Below are 17,595 nucleotides of genomic sequence, written 5' to 3' on the forward strand. Positions count from 1 at the left end.
CATCGCTGACCCCCAAAAAATCGGCCGACCCCAAGGCTGGTGGCTGACCCGACCCCTACCTTACCCCCGACCCCAGGGGTAGGGTCGCGTCTCCGACCCTACCCGTGCAACACTGTGCTTCGCCACTCCTTTGATTTTATTTTCTCCCCTCTACCCCTCGCATCCTCCACAGTTAACATGGACAGAATACATGAATCATAGCTTCAGCAACATCTGGATACTGCCGAAATCACACACCGACTCTCTGCGCCACCCAAGTTTCCCAGTGTGCCATGGCTCTACTTGCTGCTACGACTCACGGAAAACCTGCCATACCCAGAAATTTGAGATCTTCCTATATGTTACACCCGGACAGGTAAGTAGGGATACTAATTCCTTTCCTTTCACTGTCTGACTGTTTTTCTAAGATGATATTCATGGATTTTTGAGGCTGAATGACATTCAGATGTTTGTGCGGTTGTTGAGTATCTTGAATTCTCGGTGGTATTTTTTTGGTACGCACCTCAGATTTATTTCCTTCTTCTGCCTATCCCTTATCTCGGTCATTTCTAGAACCTTTTTGAGAGATGGAAGATATACCCTGTGTCGGATGGTTTTACTTAGCATGAAATTGGCCGATGTCACAAACATAGAATATTATAGGACCCAGGTGCGTTTGACCGGAATGTCCTTCATGCCCATTTCATTCTAATTATTTCCCGACTACTCAGAATAATCACTACTGCCCAAACTATTCAGAGGCAGCCAGATCATCCCTACATGCAATCTAGTACCTCCGCTTGATGGTTCAAACATTCAAGCTCAAGCTTAAGCAGTAGTACCATGATATCTGTGCGTTGTATATATTAGGGGTATATAAATTATCTTGGCATCAAACCAAACTACTTTCACCCTGGCAGTCTGATTCGAACACCGGAAAAGCCAAATTTGAGCGTCCGGAACTAGCACCGGCATTCCGGCTATTCAGTAGCCGGCACTCCTAGGAGACTTCACGCAACATAGTTTGTTTTCCTGTAGATGTAATACTCACTTGATTGCTTATTCCTGCGGCGAAATACATTGGCTTTATAATATCATCAGTCTATAAAAATTTTGAGGCAACAGTCAATCAGAATGTAGAGAATGAAAAAGTAAGAAAACTGGCGCACTTTGACCCAGAGTTTCACGCTCTAAGTATGCTGGTAAATCATACCGAGGTTCGTCGTGTAAGTTGTGCTGGATGGTTTGTCACCAAATTTGAATATATACTCTGTGACCTTCAATCAGCTCTAATGACTGATTTTTGAAGGCCAACGACGTTCATTATGCACCAGTAACCAGATGTATAATACATAATAAACATATAATGTGTATGTCAGAATGCCAATCAAAAGCAATAGGTCCCGAGATTCCGGCTACCCATCCGACTGATATCGGGAGGTCAATAACATCCAGCGTATGGACAGCTAGCTTCATGATAAACTTAACGCATAGTAAATCTGGGTCAAAATGGTGCAGAGTCGGAATTTTCGTTTACCATATTGTGATTACCTGATTGTCATACAATTCTGATAGATCAATTATACAATAAAACCAATGTATTTAATCTTAGGAATAAGAATTTGAGGGAGTATTACATGTACTGGAAAAACAAACTATGTTATACGAAGTCTCCTAGAAGTGACGGTTACCGAATAGCCGGAATACTGGCGCTAGTTTTAAATTTCTGGGATTCAGGTGCATAACTTCCACAGTACCTGATGTCGTTGGAGGCCGAATTCACGTCCTATATCCCATATAAATCATGGATGATGCAAGGGAAAGAAGGGAACAAGAATTGATGAGGTAAAAAAAGTGTGACTCCCGCCAGTGAGTAGAGGCGTAGCATTTTCCGACCTCGAATTCTGGGATATGTCGGGTGGTTTCACTGCAGGAGGGCTTGACATGTATTTTGTCTCATATAAATTGAAGAGGATGCGAGAAATAGAGGGGAACAACAGCAACGACGTGGAAGAAGCGCGAGTCGTAGCCGTGACACGAGGCTAGAAACATGGGTGGCGTAGAGAGTCAGTGTGTGATTTCAGCAGTATCCAGATGTTGCTGAAGGTATGGTTCATGTGTTCTGTCCATATTGATTGTGAAGGATGTGAGGGGTAGAGGGAAAAAATAAAATAAAAAGAGCGGCGAAGCGGAATGGGTGAGTTGTAGTAGGAGCAAGTAGAACCGTAACACACGGTGCCTTGGAAACTTTGGCGGCGTAGAAGGCCTCTAAGGCCCCCTTTCTCATGGCTTTTTTGGGGGCCTGACAGGCCTTTATGTAGCTGTCAAACTCCAGCCTGAGGTGAGCTGTCCCTGCTGCCAGCAGCCAGTGGGCTGAGAAAAAGACGGAGCCTGTTATGCCCAGCGCTAATAGGTGTGAGTCTGGGGATGGAGGGAGGGACGACAAATTTCGAGAAGCAGTGAGATGAGGACCACTGTGAGAGTCGGGTAGGTTGATAAACAACCTAATTTTGGTTATTTATCAACTCTCAACCAATTTTTGGCTACTTGTTGGTTGAAGCGATATCAGCCTAAGGCTTTGGCTGACCTGAAGCTGGTTGATTTTCAGCCAAGATGTTGGTTGGTTTTAACTTAGACAAAAAAAAAAAAAACACACTAGACAGTCTGCGTGTGGGAACTGTCACGCCTTCCCAAACAGTAAAACCCTGTGCCCACACCAATGACGTAGCCAATGCACTCTTCCCCATACACCATCTCCCGCTTCCCCACCCACGCTATACTTCCACCTTTCTCCTTTCTTATGGATATGTCAGCAAGACAGTGAATGAGCAAGTATGGAGAAGCAATAGCATACCCCAGCCTATGTCAGGTGCGCCATAAGAACATGTGTTCTGATTTTTGAGTTCTAATAGCGTTTCCCAAACAGGTCACTGAACACAAATACCTCGAAATATCGTACTGACTGGCAGTTTTTGTCATTCCACATATCTGTTGAAAGCGAAGCAAAAATACATGCAGTGGTGGGTCTTATTTTTCTGATTGCTATATTCATTTACACGAAGTAACAGTGCCGTGAAAAAGTGGTAAAACATCGTCTTCGAAAAGTACTGTTCTTGTTAAGCTATTAGATACCCAGCTGTTTAATAGCTTGACATTGAATACATGGCCTCTTCTCCTACCTATTACAACAATGAGAATTTGAACCACTATATCTGTCCGAAATACAACCAGTACAATCAACCTAATATTGGTTGAAGTGCAGCCCAAACTTGCTTGACTACCGTAGGTTGAGACTGGCCTTAACTGACTGAAAATCAACTAACGATATCAGGTTGATAATCAACCTGGCATCAACCAAACATAGGTTGTTAATAAACCTATGTTTGGTTGATTTTTCGGGTTGATTTTCAACCAATTTTACGGCCACAGAGGACGCGTCGAGATTATCTGATGCGTCAAGTGCGCTTACTATCTCACTGCCACTATCCTCCGATTTGAGCCTCGTGCCTCTTCGCTCATCTTAGTCTTGCTCCTACTAGTAGTCGTCCCATCGGATCTAGCCATCATACTTCCTCTAGTAAAGACATACCTCAAGGAACCATGTCAACCGCACACTTCCTGAAGTCCTTCATCTCTTCAAATCTCATCAAACCCAACCTAGGCGAGGTGGTAGTGAAGCTCATCAAGGCTACCCGCGACAATGGCATTGGCTATTACTTGGTTGGTGGTGTCGCTGCGATTATCCAAGGCCAGCAACGAGCCACCAGAGTATCTATGCTCTTCAAAACCCTTCATAGTTTCAGTTTACCCCTTTCTTGCAACGATTTTTTTTGCCTAACAGGATGTCGATGTTCGATGTTCGTGTGACTCGGATGGGTGATATAGAGAGGCGGGCGATCCAGCGTAGGGCCAACTGGAAGCTCTGGTCGAGCCGGAAGAAACCACATCAAGTAAAAGCATTTATCCAATTTCCCACAGGGCAAATCAAAATCGATGCTGTGGTTGTCCCCCCCCATGAATATCGAATCTACACCGCCCACAAGATGATCGTGGAAATCCGCGGGATCAATGTCGCCACTCCCGCCCTCTTAGCGGTGATCAAGCTTCAGTCAATCGCCATTCGAGGGAACATATGTAAGGTTTCACAAGATGTTCGAGACCTCATTTGGGCACTTGAGAAGGTCAAGGAGAAGGGGGAGGGCCCAGACTCAATGATACCACAAGATGCCTTAGAGGCCGGTTTTACAGCAGGATGACATAAATTTTATTCAAGGTTGCAGGAGGCTACTATTCTGGTTTCCGATGTGCAAATGACAAGGATATGCAAAATTGGATAAAACTTGGTCTTCCCATTTATTTGTGGGCTCGGCAATTTTTTGTAGGATCCGTAGACTACACATGAGCTTGTATGTACAGTTGTAGCCACTGAAAGACAAAGGATATGAAATGAAATTTAAAATATAGCTCAGATCTGGTTGTGATTACAGCGTGACAGCCCAGGAACGGTACATTCCGGAATATATCTCAAAATTTTAGATACGTAGTTAAGTGTAAATGAAAACACTAGCATTAAATACAAGGTTTCAGAGGCAGGGGAGTGAACGGTAGTGTGGAATAAGCCAAACGATACAGCAGAGGTCCCAAATCGACCTGTAAGCGAGACGGCAGTGAGCTGGCCTGGCGCGAGCTTTGCTACTTGCTGAAGTCTTGCCAGACGTGACAATACGTGACAAAACGCTTTGCACTTCTCGAATCACCCTCGGACACTCTCCGAGGCTTCTTACAGCTATCCTAAAATCCTCATAAATTCAGGTCAATGTTTTGAGCACTATTAAAATACTCTAGTCAAATTTTTGATACGGTAAGTGGTGTGTGGAAGTGGTACTCGAAAATGTTGCATATCCCTAAACAGAACAGGAATATCATTTCCCATGATTAATCCTAGACTCGAAATTCAGTAGATTCTCGCACTGTAGTTTAATCCTATTACTTGTATATAATCCTAACATAATTCAAGATGTTCAAATGTAATCCCAACTCAAAAAAAAAGGACTATAATCCTTGGATAATCCTATGTAATCCTGAATGGGAGGTAGGATTAATCTAATTTAATCTATGATCCAACTGTAATCTAATCCTGTGTAATCCTAATCTAATCCCTAATCCTAATCTAATCCTAATCTAATCCAATCTGGGTCAGTTGCTGAAACACCAAGTAGTGCTCTTGGAGTTGAGGTTGGCTGCCTTCAATCAAGTTTATTATAAAAAGCTGGTACCCAACATTTGCACTTTGCAGTTAGCATATATTTTTTGGGTGCAGACAACAACTCACCCTTCCTTTCACTTCCCATTTGAAAAGCATTTCTTGGCTTATTTTTCTCAGTTCTTCACTCACTTCTAACCCTTCTTGACCTTGCAGACTTGTAACTTGTTGTGATAAATTGGGAGGGACATCAAGCTGACTTGATGTGTTAGCAGGTGAGATGGGATTGAGAAGAAGAGGCGAGTGGCAGTTGTGCAGCCGTGGCATGACTGTTATAGTCCAGCTTTCCCACGAATCTGTCAACCTGTAGCACGTGCAAGTCTTGTTGATGTCTGGCGCATTCCTCTCTTCTGCATTACTTCCACCATCCCCAATATGGTGTTTCTCCTCTGTGCATTGTTGTCAACTTTCAAGTGGCTCAGTAATTGGCCAATATAATGTGAAGGAGTTTATTTGGACTCTAGGTGTGTAGTCATTTTATTTTTATTTCCAATAAATTCTGACTGCTTTGAATTCTTTTCATGTTGTATTGCATAATCACAAGGACCCATCAATCATGCACTACCTGTATGCTGTGAGGAAGTGGCTGCAGATAGGAAATTCCAGAGTGAAGTCTACAGACCCCCAGTGATGGTTGATTACACTAAGTCCACTCACAGATGCTAAACAATGTCACATGCACAGTCTGGATTACAGTAGGATTAATCCAAGCTTGGTGGGATTATGGTAGGATTAATCTATTTGGTGAGATTAGTGTAGAATTAGATGCCAATAAAATTACATAGGATTATATAGGATTAACAAGGATACTAATATGTAGAATTAAATAGAATTATAATGTGATTAATCCTTATTTTTGTTGGTTGGGATTGTACTTGCTTCTCCTCAGATTATGATAGGATTATATTGTAGTGATAGGATTAATTTACAGTGCGAGAATCTACTGAATTTTGACTCTAGGATTAATCATATGTAGTGCAATTGTTGAAACAGAATAGTAAGTTGAATGTGGCTAATGTGGACCGCTGGAATGTTACCGAGCTTCTCAAGGATGTGGGGCTGAAACCTGTTAACGTTGTCCTAGTACATGATCCAAGGAGCCCTGTAGAAACACCTTCCCACTGAAGAAGATACAATACTTTTTTTCTTATCTGGAATGCCAATTGTACATTACTTTCTCTAACCTGGTTTTTGTGATCAGATTACAATCCACTGCCACTGCCGTAATGAATTTGGCTTGGGACGGTAGCGGCGTCACGGTCCATTAATGTTTCATCGGAGAACAGATGGATTCATTAACATCTTCGGAGTCTCCGCTTTAGTAACCTCGTCTGTCTGTGTACTCTACTATCCGAGGAGGTTCTCTAGATGTTAGTCGTACTTTAGTCTCCTTGATCGGCCAGCATACTCAACCTTTACTGCCTAGAGCTTATGTACACTCCTTTTTTTTGCGTTGTAATACAACGACATTCAAGTTTTCCAGTCAATGTTTGATTTTGGGTGATTTCAGTGGTCCGCGTCGATGATTCTGAGGTGCGTTATTATATCCTCTATCCAATTCTTATTGTTGACTCTCGTCATGCCTCCAGTTTTAAGCAGGATACACGAATTTCACCATTGTTTAAGCTGTAATACCTCCATTCCACGCGACGACGACACACTACAAGGCCAGACACGTCGTTTATATTGTTCTAGATGCTATCGACAATCGCGTGAAGGCCCGCATGAAGACCGTGCATTACCGTTCATTATCCGACTTCCTCGCCGAAGAAAGTGTACTGAATGCCATATCCTGTTCCCATTGCAACACTTTCGGAATTCTCAGTCTCACGGACCGTTACATGACCGTTGTCTCCATTGTCGCGTTCAGCCTAAAACATGTGGCCTGTGTTGCAAAACCTTTTCATTGAATCGATTCCCTCCACACGACTCCACCTCTTAGGATCCTGTTCGTTGCAAAAAATGTCAGAAAAAGAGAAAAAATGCCGCAAGTGCAAGAATGTGTACAGGTACAAACATTTTATACCACAGTGTCTGCAAATGAATTCTGCCGGAATAGGATGACAAACGGTATCCGTGAAAAGCTTCTCGTTACCTGTACCAAGTGTCGAAAACATGCTGCGGAACAGGCAGGTGTGTCATCTGCACTCATGTTTTCGAATCGACCTTGACCGTGCTCTTTTGTGAAGGTTTGGCCTGGTGCAGCCATTGTCAGAAGGGTGTCACTTGACTTGATCTTATGGATGAGAGAGGGAACGTGTTCCAGAGTTGCAAAACATGTCTTCAGAAGAGAAGAGTCACTATTGAGGAAGCAAGCGAAGTGGTCTTGGACGAAGAGAATGCAATACCAGACAACGAGCCCGAAGGTGTCCAACAGGTCGACAGGGATGAATTTGATGATGCCCTTGATGAAGGATGGGACGAAATTATGGACTTCGATATACCCGAGGAAGACGCATTGTCTGCGCGAGAAAGACACTGTGTTCAGGTGCGTATTAACCTTGAGGGAAAGAAGGGAAGACGATATGGAACTTGAAATTAACTGACATTGTACTACTATTCAATTCTATTTCGTAGTATTCGTCCTATTGTTCGTTCCATCTAGACTGGTACTGGCTGTTAAAAAAGCTAGACAGAAATTGAATCAGAGGGAATTGTAAACATTATGGAGAGCATACCATAGAATGGTGTCGGAAGTTTTCGAACCTTACGAGTGATAGCTGAACTGTGTGGCTAGATGTCGAGCGAGACGGTGGAGACGATGCGGAAAGAAAAAAAACTGGGCGCTCATTGGAGCCGAACGGCGAAGGCATTTGACGAACAGCTTTCCTCATTTGAACCCTTTTTACACCATCTACTGAGATTCGGAGTGAGCAATAACAAGCCGTGCCACGGCGAATACATTTTAAATTTAAAGCCCGCGCCCGCAAGCAGCAGGCGGACCGAATCCAACGTGCTGAATCCGTGGAAAAAAGCCGAAGTTGATTCGAAAAAAATTTACGCTTGATTCGAGTTTGATTCGAGGTGATAAAATCGAATCAAAGTTGAATTAAATCTCAATCAAACTTTGACGTACCCTATTAAATATAACTTAAAGAGACAATCGCAGATATTGTATAATGTACCGTGACGTTAGCTCCTGTTCTCCACCGTCATCATGGCTCACTTCGACGACGACTTGGACGAGCTCCTGGACTTTGAAGAGGTGAAGATTGACAGACTACTGTTAGTCTATCCAATGTGTTCCTACTCTAAATATATTCACTAATAGACAAGCCCAGCGAGGATACTGCAAGCCAGTGGAATTCCGCTTGTCGTTTTCGGTCAGGACGCTCTGGCATTTGACGATTTCGTCCCGAACTTTTTCGACCTTACCATTCTCGTTCCATGCGACCTCGTCCAGACCTCTGTCGACGTTTTGCAGAGACAACTCCCTCAGTGTCAGGTCACCCAGGAGAGGGACAACACCATGATGAACCGCGATGGAACCTGTGCACTCCCTCGTGCAGTCAGACTTCAAGGGCACCTCTCGAATGTCATCCCAACGTTTATACACGAACCAGGGAAGATACTGATAGTTCCTCAGTCCCATTTCCATTTCGATGTGAACGATTCTACGCGGACGCACGGTCTCATCTCCCCGTTCGACCCTAGCGGCGAACCTATTCTTTTTCCTACGGTGCCAGCGCTCCTCGATGCAGTCATCGATACCTTGTTTGAACCAGTTGACGGCGTCTTTCACTTTAAATTTCAAGTATACCTTTCGGCATTCTTGAGCGATCTCGTGCACAATACTATTACGTCTGACGAAGATGGGTCTGACGAAGATGGACCTCTCGATCCCGACACTGGGGAGCTCCTACCAGCTGCGAAGGAGCTGTTGGACGGACTCAAGCCAGAGAATTCCAGTTTTTTGGAAACATTTATGCGGACTGGCTCAATCGGGGTGACCCCTGAAGTCAGAGCCGAACGCGCAAGTCTCAAGAGTGCCTGTATGCCTAAACAATCCATGTGAGTTTGCCTATTCTCCCTGTGACAACTCTTGACCGATTCACAAGTAAAAATAGCCTCTCTCTCTCCAATAAGACTCCTCGTAACACTCCATTTCCTCCCAAATATCAAGAAGGTCATCAAACACCAGCCGGTGGAACTGTTGGGAACAGACCACTCCACTCTCGCTCCTTCTCGCAGTATCATCGACCACCCCCTCGCCCACTTCTTTTTCAATCAATTTTCCGCATGCTCAACGCCAAGAAACTTCTTACTCGTTAACTTGTCTAAATCTTGGAGTACAGACTGTACTTACAGTGTCGGTCTAATTGGAGTCAGTCGTGTGTGCCAAACACGAACAAATTCTCCTCTGTTCGACCGCCGCTCACAATTGCAAACTTTTCATACATAAAGCAATATAATGACCTAAACTGTCCATACTTATAGCCTCACGGTGCCAGGTATAGAAATCATTACGAGCGAAGAATCCTTATCAACGTGACTTTAAGCGAAAACTACGAAAGAGACCAGACTAATTCGTGACTATAGAAAGCGAAGATAAGATAGCCTAGTGTCAGTGGGTCGATAAATCGATAAATCGGTTGAACGAAAAACTTACCGATTCTTGAACGGTGAAAAGAATACCGGTGGTTGTTAAGAATCCGATCAGTCACGTGGGTATTAGAATATTTTCATGCTAACTCGTATACTTCATGTGAGTGGTCTGCAGGTATAAATTCCTGGACTATGCACATGAGATTGTAAAAACAGTACAGGTCGTTCATGAAGTTTTGGCCATGGGAAAGTCATCCAATTTTTTTGAAACGCCGTCACTGTCACGCTGATGTCAAAATATCCGCTCATCCGGCTTTCCCACCAGCCAAGACCTTACCAACTATCATAAGATCGAAGTGATTCATTTCCGATTTTCCGAATGCACACAGAAGGAAATGAGGTATAAATCGACGAGGATTCCTATCTCATACTCCATCTCCATATCCCCAATATACATCCTATGTCTGCTACCACATCAATGAAAGCGGTTATCACGACCGGGGACGGGAAAGTAGTTCTCCAATCGATCCCTAAACCTAAACCAGGACCTGGCCAGATCCTCGTGAAGGTGTTTGCTGCAGCGCAAAATCCGTCAGAATGTACGTTGTTTTGATCTTTGCAAACGCGCGGTTCAGTGTCTCATTTGGCCGTTTTTCATAGGGATGAAAGTTCAAAACTTTATTACGAAAGGCGTCGTCACAGGACACGATTATGCAGGTGTTGTTGAGGAAATCGGAGATGGTGTACCAGAGGGCACCAGACATATAGGTGAAAGAGTCGCAGGGTTCGTCAATGCTTGTGAGTATTCAAACTTCGTGTTGTCATTTGGATGTTTGATGGACTGTATCCATAAGGTATGTCTAACGACCTCGGAGGATCTTTCGCCGAATATACCGTGGCCGACGCTCAGATATTCATCCCATTGCCGGATGATGTCTCCTTTGAAGATGCTGCGACATTGGGCCTTGCTGGATTCACCGCATGCCAGACGCTCTGGCAGTACCGAGACCTTCCTACTCCGCTTGAGCCGGTGGATCAAGAGAACAGTTTTCCTGTGCGCTCGTTTTATACCTTGCAAAACGATGTCAGTCCTGATCAATCATCCGGGTGTAGATTCTGGTATGGGGAGGCGCAACAGCCGTTGGTCAATTCACCATCCAACTGGCCAAGCTGTCTGGATTACGCGTTATTACTACCGCTTCTCCCAAGAATCATGACCTTATGAAACAGTTGGGCGTCGATGGTGTGGTTGATTATAAAGGTTCGGATTCGGAGGTGGTGGGAAAGATTAAAGCGGCCATGGGGAGCGATAACCTCTTCCAAGCCGCCGACTGTGTTGGAAATGAGGACTCTGCACAGAAGATTAGTTTGTGTTTTGGGAAGGAAGGCGGACATGTTGTGTCGGTATTGCCCACGAGCAGTGAAAGGAGTGATGTGAAGAGTGATCTCCCGTTCGTATATACTTTGCTTGGAAAGGTTAGTAGTTCTCATTATCTCGACGAAATGACAACGCTGATTCCGTCTTGCTAGGTGCTCGAACCTCCGTATCCTCCCATATACCAGCGCCCTGCAATCCCAGAACACTACGAGTTGGGAATGCGATTTGGGAAGATTTTAAGTCGATTGTTGGAAGAGAAGAAGTTGAAGACGATACCCGTCAAGTTGGTGCCGAACGGGTTGGCGGATGTTCAAAGGTGGATTGAGTATCAGAAGGAGGGAAATGTGAGTTTTTTCTTCGTACACGAATTGTCAGGGATATCTGATGTTCTTATCTTGTTAGGTTAGTGCAGAGAAGATTGTATATCGAATTGCGGAAACTCCTTGAATCGGATAGTTGGAAACATTGGGGAGATTCCGCATCTATATCTTATCATATATGTATTCGTCTGTCGGGATTCAATAATTATAATTAGGGTACCGTGGTTCTGATGAGTGCTGAATCACTCTATCTATCGATCTCGTGATGGTGATCCGGTCTCGCGTTACGTAGCGCGTCAACGAAGCGCGCGCCACGTCCTTTTGTTCTCTACTCCTACTTCTGCCACCCCCATCTTTCTCAACTTCCCATGCAAGCCAGTCAATCTGGCGGGACGTCCAAACTCTTGGACGCCCTCAATAGCTTTCACGATCCATCTCCAGGAGGACCTAATGTACCTCTTGGCAACGGGGTTTCGAATTCAGTCACCCCAGAACTGCTTCATCATGCCCGAAGGGAGCAAATGAAGCAGCAGTTGAACTTGGGATCGAGTTCAGGTGTGTTTGACAGTTTTATAACGCGTGTTTTTAAAAAAAATATATGGGCTAATGGTTTACATCTACGGTCGTCAAGATGAAGACCTTTCGCTTCTCCTCGTCGATCCCCCAATGCGAGGGAAATCGGCTGTGCATGCTAAAGTGGCAGGAGGATTTAGGTTGAATTATGACGATGAAACGCTTATTCGAAGTATTGACATCGGTGAGTTGCGCGAGCAATATTCGTGACGGAAGTCGTTGGCTCAACTTGTATCGTCATTTTAGGTGGTGCGGACCAGGCACAAAAGTGATTTATAGTGTTTTGCATTACGTGTTTGTTCCAATTGATGAATTGGTCTTCAGAATATCCGAGTTCGTCACCAAGGGGATCAATAATGCCAGTCATGGCATTACTGTGAAGATCGGTATGGAGGAACTAGGTCTGAAAAGGTGCGTCTTAGGATGCGCTTCTGTCACGGTCAGGTTCGAGTTGGTTGACCACTTTGTTCTCAGTCCACAAGATATTCTCCCCGGTCTTGATGTGCGCCTTTTGCGACACCAGATGATTGGTGTGGCTTGGTATGTGTTAGTTGTATGGTGACTACGGTTATCTAAGTTTGACTTGCAGGATGCTGCGGAAAGAAAAGAGCGACGACAAGGGCGGAATTCTAGCGTAATGCGTTCATACAAAAAAGAAAGTTACTTATGCTGATGCTTTCCCCCTAGTGATGACATGGGTCTAGGTATATTAACACATGTTCACGAACAACATTCTGTCTTACAGAACTCCACTTTGTACAGGAAAAACCGTTCAAATGATTGCGACCATGGCAATGAATCCGCCCGCTATTGATGAGAAGGAAACCAGTCAAACTACTCTGATCGTAGTCCCAGCAGCACTTTTACAGCAGGTACGCGCCATCCTCTTTCCACCCATTCTCACTGAGTTCACGTGTTGTAGTGGAAGGAAGAAATAGATACAAAGACTAATGGTATCATGACGGTCCATGTCCATCATGGAAAGGACAAGTTGAAGGTATGTCTTGACGAAAAGTTTGCCGCGTCTGTTTCAATTCATGTTGTTCTGTCATAGAAAACATCAGAAGTCAGATCAAAAGACGTCGTGATTACGACGTACCAAACCCTTTGTATGGACTTTGGGCTTCCGAAAAATGTAGAAGATGGTATGGAAGAGGAGTGGCTGGCCCAGCACGGGTGAGTCTCTTTAGCTTTGATCGTGGATTTTCTTTCAAATATTTATATTCAGCGGAGTCCTCGCTCGTACCAAGTTCTATCGGGTCGTTGCTGACGAGGCTCAGTACATTCGTAACCGGTGGGTCCCACTCGAACAACTGCTTTTCCTATTGTTGTGGGCTAACTGATATGGTCGACGTGTTCCCGCAGCGCAACGCGTGCTTCTATTACTATGACTTTAGTCAAGGCGAAACATCGATGGATGCTCACGGGAACTCCGGTAACGAATTCCCTGTAAGTTTTCGCTAGTTAAGTCAGGAAGGCATCTGACTGGCGACTATCTGCAGTGCGGATATCTACGGTCTCCTGCGGTTTGGCAGGTTCAGACCCTGGAATGACTGGAATTCTTTCAATTCCCATGTGGTAAGTCATTTTTTGTTGCTCCAATTCTTTCCCTTCATTGACGTATTGATTCCTGTAGTGTCGAGTACAATCGGAAGATGCGCTCCTTGCGGGAAACCGTACACAGACGATTCTCGCACCAGTACTAATGCGGCGAACCAAAGACTCACAGTTGGAGGGAGAGCCTTTATTGAAGCTGCCTCGGAAGCATATAGAGATCGTCAAATTACAGTTTTCTGATGATGAACGTGATGTATGTTCATGGATCATCTTCAATTCGAATTACGTCTGACTCGCCACTTTTTTTCTGTAGTTATACGACAATTTCGAAGATAGGTCGAAGGATCGTATCAACAAGTTCATCAAAGAGGGCACACTATTGAAGAAGTATGTCTTCCATCTAGACTCCGGTCCGCTCTGCTGACGAGAGAGATGGTAATCTAGCCATGCCTTCGTCCTGGTCCTTATCCTCCGTTTGCGTCAGATGTGTTGCCATCCCAACTTGATTTTGGCTCAGGCAGAAGAATATGACGACCCCACTATGTTGTTGGCGGGAGACGCTGATAAAGAGCGTGCAAGGGCCATCAAATCCAAAGGTAGAGAGTGGGTAGAGACAGTGAGTGTAGTTTCGGTGCCCATTCTCGTCAGCTGAATGACCTCGACATCGATAGGTCAAAGAAAGGTTTCTGAAACGATCAGAAACCAAGGTACTCTCCACTTACTCGGAAGACGGAGAGACTTCTGGGTCGACATGTCCTCGGTGTGACGAACGTTTGTTTTTTTATACTTTTCGACCTGTTGTCGTCACTAATCGTTCATCACCATGTTAGCATTGCTGAAAGTAAACGGCAGGATATTGGATTGTGGACACGAAATCTGCGCTGAGTGCGCGGAAGATATAAGGAATGCTTCTATGGACCATAATGGAATTTTGTAAGCATTCCCGTTCATTTACTCGTACTGTGGATTTTCTTTCTAACCACTATCAGTGGTTATGGGTCCGAGAAAGAGAACATAGAAGCCGAAAGGCGTTTTGAGCAAGCGAACGCAAAAGGATATCGTCCATGTGCGTTGATAATATTACTAGAACAACCCATCTTCCTGAACCTAGACTTTTAGGCCCAACCAACGGATGTAACCGGATCCTCGATATGGCTCCTGAGAAGTTATTCAAATCTATCGCGTTTGAACCTACCGAAGACGACTTCAAGAAACTCGCAGAAGCTAAACGAAAAGCCCGGCAACTCAAGAAGAGGATTGCTGTTCAATACGGATCCTCGGAGGACGAAGGCTCGGATTTCGGTAGTAAAGGGAAAACCTTCGCGGAGCGTGGCCTGGACGACACTGACGACGATTTACCTGAACTTGGTTCCGTTCTTGCCCCGCCACCGCCCGTGAAGAAGCGCAAGGTTAGTGGTGGTAAGAAAAAGAAAGGACAGAACGATGTAAGTGATATTCGTAGTTTAAAATTTAGCTTATCTCCGTTTTCCAAGGACGACGAGTTTAATTCGACGATGGAGGACATTACCAGACCTCGGCACGATGAATCCTCTACGGATGAAAGCGACACGGCGAGCTTTTCAAAGCGCAAGAAATCCTCCAAGTCGAAGCGAGCTGGTAATGTCAAGCCTAGCATGGCTAAGCAGTTTGGCAAGGATAGGGAAACTCTTCTTGCGACATGGGCAAAGGGCGACGATGATCTGGAACCCAGTGCAAAAATGATCAAGCTCATTGAATATGTGAAGGAATGGGAGGAACTCGGTGATAAGACAATCTGTTACTCTCAATGTATGCATTCACTTCACTTCCGTATCAGAGGGAATGTGTCGATCAATCGGTGTCATTTTGTTTTTGTAGGGACATCCATGCTGGATCTTGTGGAGACGTTGTTCTTGCGTTATGGAATACGAATTGTTCGGTTTGATGGATCCATGGACAGGACTTCTCGAGAACATGCCTTGTCTGTTTTCAAGTCTCCTGTTGGTCCCAAGGTCATCCTCATCAGGTACGTTGAAACTTCCGTCTGGTTTATGTACATCCATTTCATTTCATTTTTGTGTAGTACGAAATGTGGCGGTGTTGGGTAAAGTCACTCGACTTCCTTCCCTCGGACGAATCTGACCTTTGAAAAATAGCTTGAACCTGGTCGCCGCCAACCGTATTGTGAAGTAAGGCTTGATTCTTTTTCTTATATAGCCTCATGAAATTGACTGTAACCCGTTAGCATGGACCTTTCGTGGAATTATGCGGCGGAATCTCAAGCTTATGACAGGTACGTATTATTTTTCCTGCAGTTCCCGCTTCTACTCACGGAACCTACACGATCTACTCCTCTCTCTCTAACATCTCAGGGCGCACCGAATAGGACAAGAAAAAGACGTCTTCGTTAAGCGGCTCGTGGTCGAGAATACTATTGAAGAGCGGTAGGTCTTTTTTCAATAAACTTTCGGCGCGGCTTCATTTGCCTACATGTAATTAATATTAAATTCTGTCTCGCCCGTTAGGATGCTCAAGCTCCAGGAGGTCAAAGTTGGGCTCGCCGAAGTAGCATTGGGCGAAGGAAGCGGTACCAAGTTGACCAAGCTTAGTATGAAGGACATTAAATTTGTACGTTACTTTCCGAATAGTACTCCATCTCGCCTTTCGGTTTTTCTCTTCTTCTTTGGTTGGTCTCATTACGTAGACTTCCATTACTGACCTCCTTTTCTAGTTGTTTGCCATGAATAGTGTGGCTCCTAACCGGGCCCAGGCTAGTGGGAGCCATACGGCATTGGGCGGAAGCAGGGTAAATTCAGACGATGAAGGCGGAACTGACTGATTGTTATTAGACTATTATGGCTGTTTCTCTCCTTGACAGTGCGCTCATGCTATAATGTATCAAACAACTCCTATGTGGTTACCTTACCTTGGGTTTGCTTGACGCCGACGTACGACAGGACAGACATTTGAGGAGAGAGTTTTGACAACACCGTGTATTAGACTGATGGATCTACGCTATGTGGTATACTGAGTGAGGCCCAAACAGTCCATCGATTCCTCGAAACGAAAGAGAAAATACGCCGACAGTCCGAAAAGTAAACGACTAAAGACGTCCTCATGAAGTTTTTTACAAAAGAGCAGCGACAACGATACCAGCACCCAATCCAAATGCCAGACCCTCGGTCCTAATGCCAGAAGCTCCGTTGGTGCGATTAGGCGAAGCGGTAGAGGAAGTGCCGGTGGGTTTTACAGATGAATTGATAAGGGAAGACGCGCGGGATGTGGCACTCCCTACAACGGAAGTGGCACTTCTGATGACTGAAGTTGCCGAGTTGAGGACGGAGGAAGCGTCGGAAAGGGCGCTGGAGATGTCGCTTGGGACACCACTGGTGGAAAGAGGAGGGGGGGGGGGGGGGAGAGCTCGTCAGTTCCCAGCTCTGAATTGAAACGAAAGAAATGAGACGTACATGTCAGTGCTCGTGGTTGTGCTGGTATCAGTGACAGTTTCGGTAACACTGGCAGTCTCAGCAGCAGAGGATGAATCTTGTGCTTGGGCAGCGAGAGCGAAGAAAATGACGGATCCTGCAGCAGTGGCAAAGGTCGTGAATTTCATGGTGACAGAGAATGTGGGTGGGTGGTTATAGAAATAGAAGAGGTCGTGGGACGGGCAAGGATAAAAGAGCTTGGCCTGGGGAATCAAAGTGGTTCGTTCTAGTGGGGTTTATATACCCAAATAGAGAGACAACCACGATCGGTCGTTGAGCGATTATTACAAATTCGCGAAAAAGGAGCGAGAAACGATGCTGTTACATTTTGTAATTTTTGCGGTGGAAGCGTGGGCTTCGAGGGTCCTCTAGCGATTTGGGTCGAGTTTAATTTAATTTCCTGTTGGGTTGACCTTGCTGCTCCACCAATTAGCCCAGTGCATGCCAAACGTTGAGATATCGAAAACAAAGAGGTGTGAGCCCCCCCCTATGTGAGGAAAATCTGAATCTTTCAAT

The 17,595-nt window shown here is 44.9% G+C and overlaps 6 protein-coding genes across 7 annotated transcripts; 5 read left to right on the forward strand and 1 right to left on the reverse strand.

The window, feature by feature from the left end:
• Window positions 1–3,679: 3,679 nt before the first annotated feature.
• E1B28_013345 (uncharacterized protein) lies at window positions 3,680–4,235 on the forward strand (the record flags this gene model as incomplete). Its single annotated transcript, XM_043158494.1, has 2 exons — window positions 3,680–3,747; window positions 3,821–4,235. 2 exons carry the CDS (start codon window positions 3,680–3,682, stop codon window positions 4,233–4,235), a joined length of 483 nt encoding a protein of 160 aa, XP_043003842.1.
• A 3,246-nt stretch (window positions 4,236–7,481) lies between these two features.
• Window positions 7,482–7,778, forward strand: E1B28_013346 (uncharacterized protein; the record flags this gene model as incomplete). Its single annotated transcript, XM_043158495.1, has 1 exon — window positions 7,482–7,778. The coding sequence occupies one exon, from the start codon at window positions 7,482–7,484 to the stop codon at window positions 7,776–7,778; it is 297 nt and encodes a 98-aa protein (XP_043003843.1).
• Window positions 7,779–8,373: 595 nt separating this feature from the next.
• On the forward strand, window positions 8,374–9,724 carry E1B28_013347 (uncharacterized protein). 2 transcript variants are annotated; one of them, XM_043158496.1, is made up of 3 exons: window positions 8,374–8,467; window positions 8,519–9,253; window positions 9,310–9,724. In XM_043158496.1, exons 1-3 carry the CDS (start codon window positions 8,400–8,402, stop codon window positions 9,512–9,514), a joined length of 1,008 nt encoding a protein of 335 aa, XP_043003844.1. In that variant the 5' UTR covers window positions 8,374–8,399; the 3' UTR covers window positions 9,515–9,724. The 2 variants fall into 2 exon arrangements, with proteins under 2 accessions (XP_043003844.1, XP_043003845.1); XM_043158497.1 differs by having other exon boundaries at window positions 8,524–9,253; window positions 9,301–9,724.
• Window positions 9,725–10,095: 371 nt separating this feature from the next.
• E1B28_013348 (uncharacterized protein) lies at window positions 10,096–11,707 on the forward strand. Its single transcript, XM_043160830.1, has 6 exons — window positions 10,096–10,386; window positions 10,448–10,585; window positions 10,642–10,841; window positions 10,901–11,263; window positions 11,318–11,509; window positions 11,568–11,707. The coding sequence occupies exons 1-6, from the start codon at window positions 10,248–10,250 to the stop codon at window positions 11,610–11,612; spliced, it is 1,077 nt and encodes a 358-aa protein (XP_043003846.1). The 5' UTR covers window positions 10,096–10,247; the 3' UTR covers window positions 11,613–11,707.
• A 93-nt stretch (window positions 11,708–11,800) lies between these two features.
• Window positions 11,801–16,547, forward strand: E1B28_013349 (uncharacterized protein). The gene is made up of 28 exons (XM_043158498.1): window positions 11,801–12,040; window positions 12,117–12,242; window positions 12,305–12,326; window positions 12,383–12,469; window positions 12,533–12,598; window positions 12,648–12,692; window positions 12,746–12,762; window positions 12,821–12,930; window positions 12,981–13,055; window positions 13,113–13,234; window positions 13,287–13,352; window positions 13,424–13,507; window positions 13,561–13,636; window positions 13,695–13,868; window positions 13,929–14,002; window positions 14,060–14,231; window positions 14,287–14,386; window positions 14,446–14,548; window positions 14,605–14,681; window positions 14,735–15,060; window positions 15,109–15,403; window positions 15,473–15,620; window positions 15,678–15,698; window positions 15,751–15,783; window positions 15,840–15,887; window positions 15,967–16,038; window positions 16,120–16,222; window positions 16,326–16,547. Exons 1-28 carry the CDS (start codon window positions 11,854–11,856, stop codon window positions 16,431–16,433), a joined length of 2,937 nt encoding a protein of 978 aa, XP_043003847.1. The 5' UTR covers window positions 11,801–11,853; the 3' UTR covers window positions 16,434–16,547.
• A 174-nt stretch (window positions 16,548–16,721) lies between these two features.
• On the reverse strand, window positions 16,722–17,207 carry E1B28_013350 (uncharacterized protein; the record flags this gene model as incomplete). Its single annotated transcript, XM_043158499.1, has 2 exons — window positions 16,722–16,980; window positions 17,062–17,207. The coding sequence occupies 2 exons, from the start codon at window positions 17,205–17,207 to the stop codon at window positions 16,722–16,724; spliced, it is 405 nt and encodes a 134-aa protein (XP_043003848.1).
• Between the last annotated feature and the right edge of the window lie 388 nt (window positions 17,208–17,595).

This window comes from Marasmius oreades, chromosome 9 (genome assembly GCF_018924745.1).
Source record: "Marasmius oreades isolate 03SP1 chromosome 9, whole genome shotgun sequence".
NCBI classification, from domain to species: domain Eukaryota; kingdom Fungi; phylum Basidiomycota; class Agaricomycetes; order Agaricales; family Marasmiaceae; genus Marasmius; species Marasmius oreades.

What these genes read in the sequence shown, in the direction of transcription:
- E1B28_013347 (XM_043158496.1), top strand. Translation starts at nt 8,400, where the DNA reads ATGGCTCACTTCGACGACGACTTGGACGAGCTCCTGGACTTTGAAGAG. An exon ending in GTGAAGATTGACAGACTACT is followed by an intron (nt 8,468 to 8,518) that starts GTTAGTCTATCC and finishes CTAATAGACAAG; the next exon opens with CCCAGCGAGGATACTGCAAG. An exon ending in TGTATGCCTAAACAATCCAT is followed by an intron (nt 9,254 to 9,309) that starts GTGAGTTTGCCT and finishes AAGTAAAAATAG; the next exon opens with CCTCTCTCTCTCCAATAAGA.
- E1B28_013348 (XM_043160830.1), top strand. Translation starts at nt 10,248, where the DNA reads ATGTCTGCTACCACATCAATGAAAGCGGTTATCACGACCGGGGACGGG. An exon ending in ATCAAGAGAACAGTTTTCCT is followed by an intron (nt 10,842 to 10,900) that starts GTGCGCTCGTTT and finishes ATCCGGGTGTAG; the next exon opens with ATTCTGGTATGGGGAGGCGC. An exon ending in TATATACTTTGCTTGGAAAG is followed by an intron (nt 11,264 to 11,317) that starts GTTAGTAGTTCT and finishes CCGTCTTGCTAG; the next exon opens with GTGCTCGAACCTCCGTATCC.
- E1B28_013349 (XM_043158498.1), top strand. Translation starts at nt 11,854, where the DNA reads ATGCAAGCCAGTCAATCTGGCGGGACGTCCAAACTCTTGGACGCCCTC. An exon ending in GACAATCTGTTACTCTCAAT is followed by an intron (nt 15,404 to 15,472) that starts GTATGCATTCAC and finishes TTGTTTTTGTAG; the next exon opens with GGACATCCATGCTGGATCTT. An exon ending in CCCAAGGTCATCCTCATCAG is followed by an intron (nt 15,621 to 15,677) that starts GTACGTTGAAAC and finishes ATTTTTGTGTAG; the next exon opens with TACGAAATGTGGCGGTGTTG.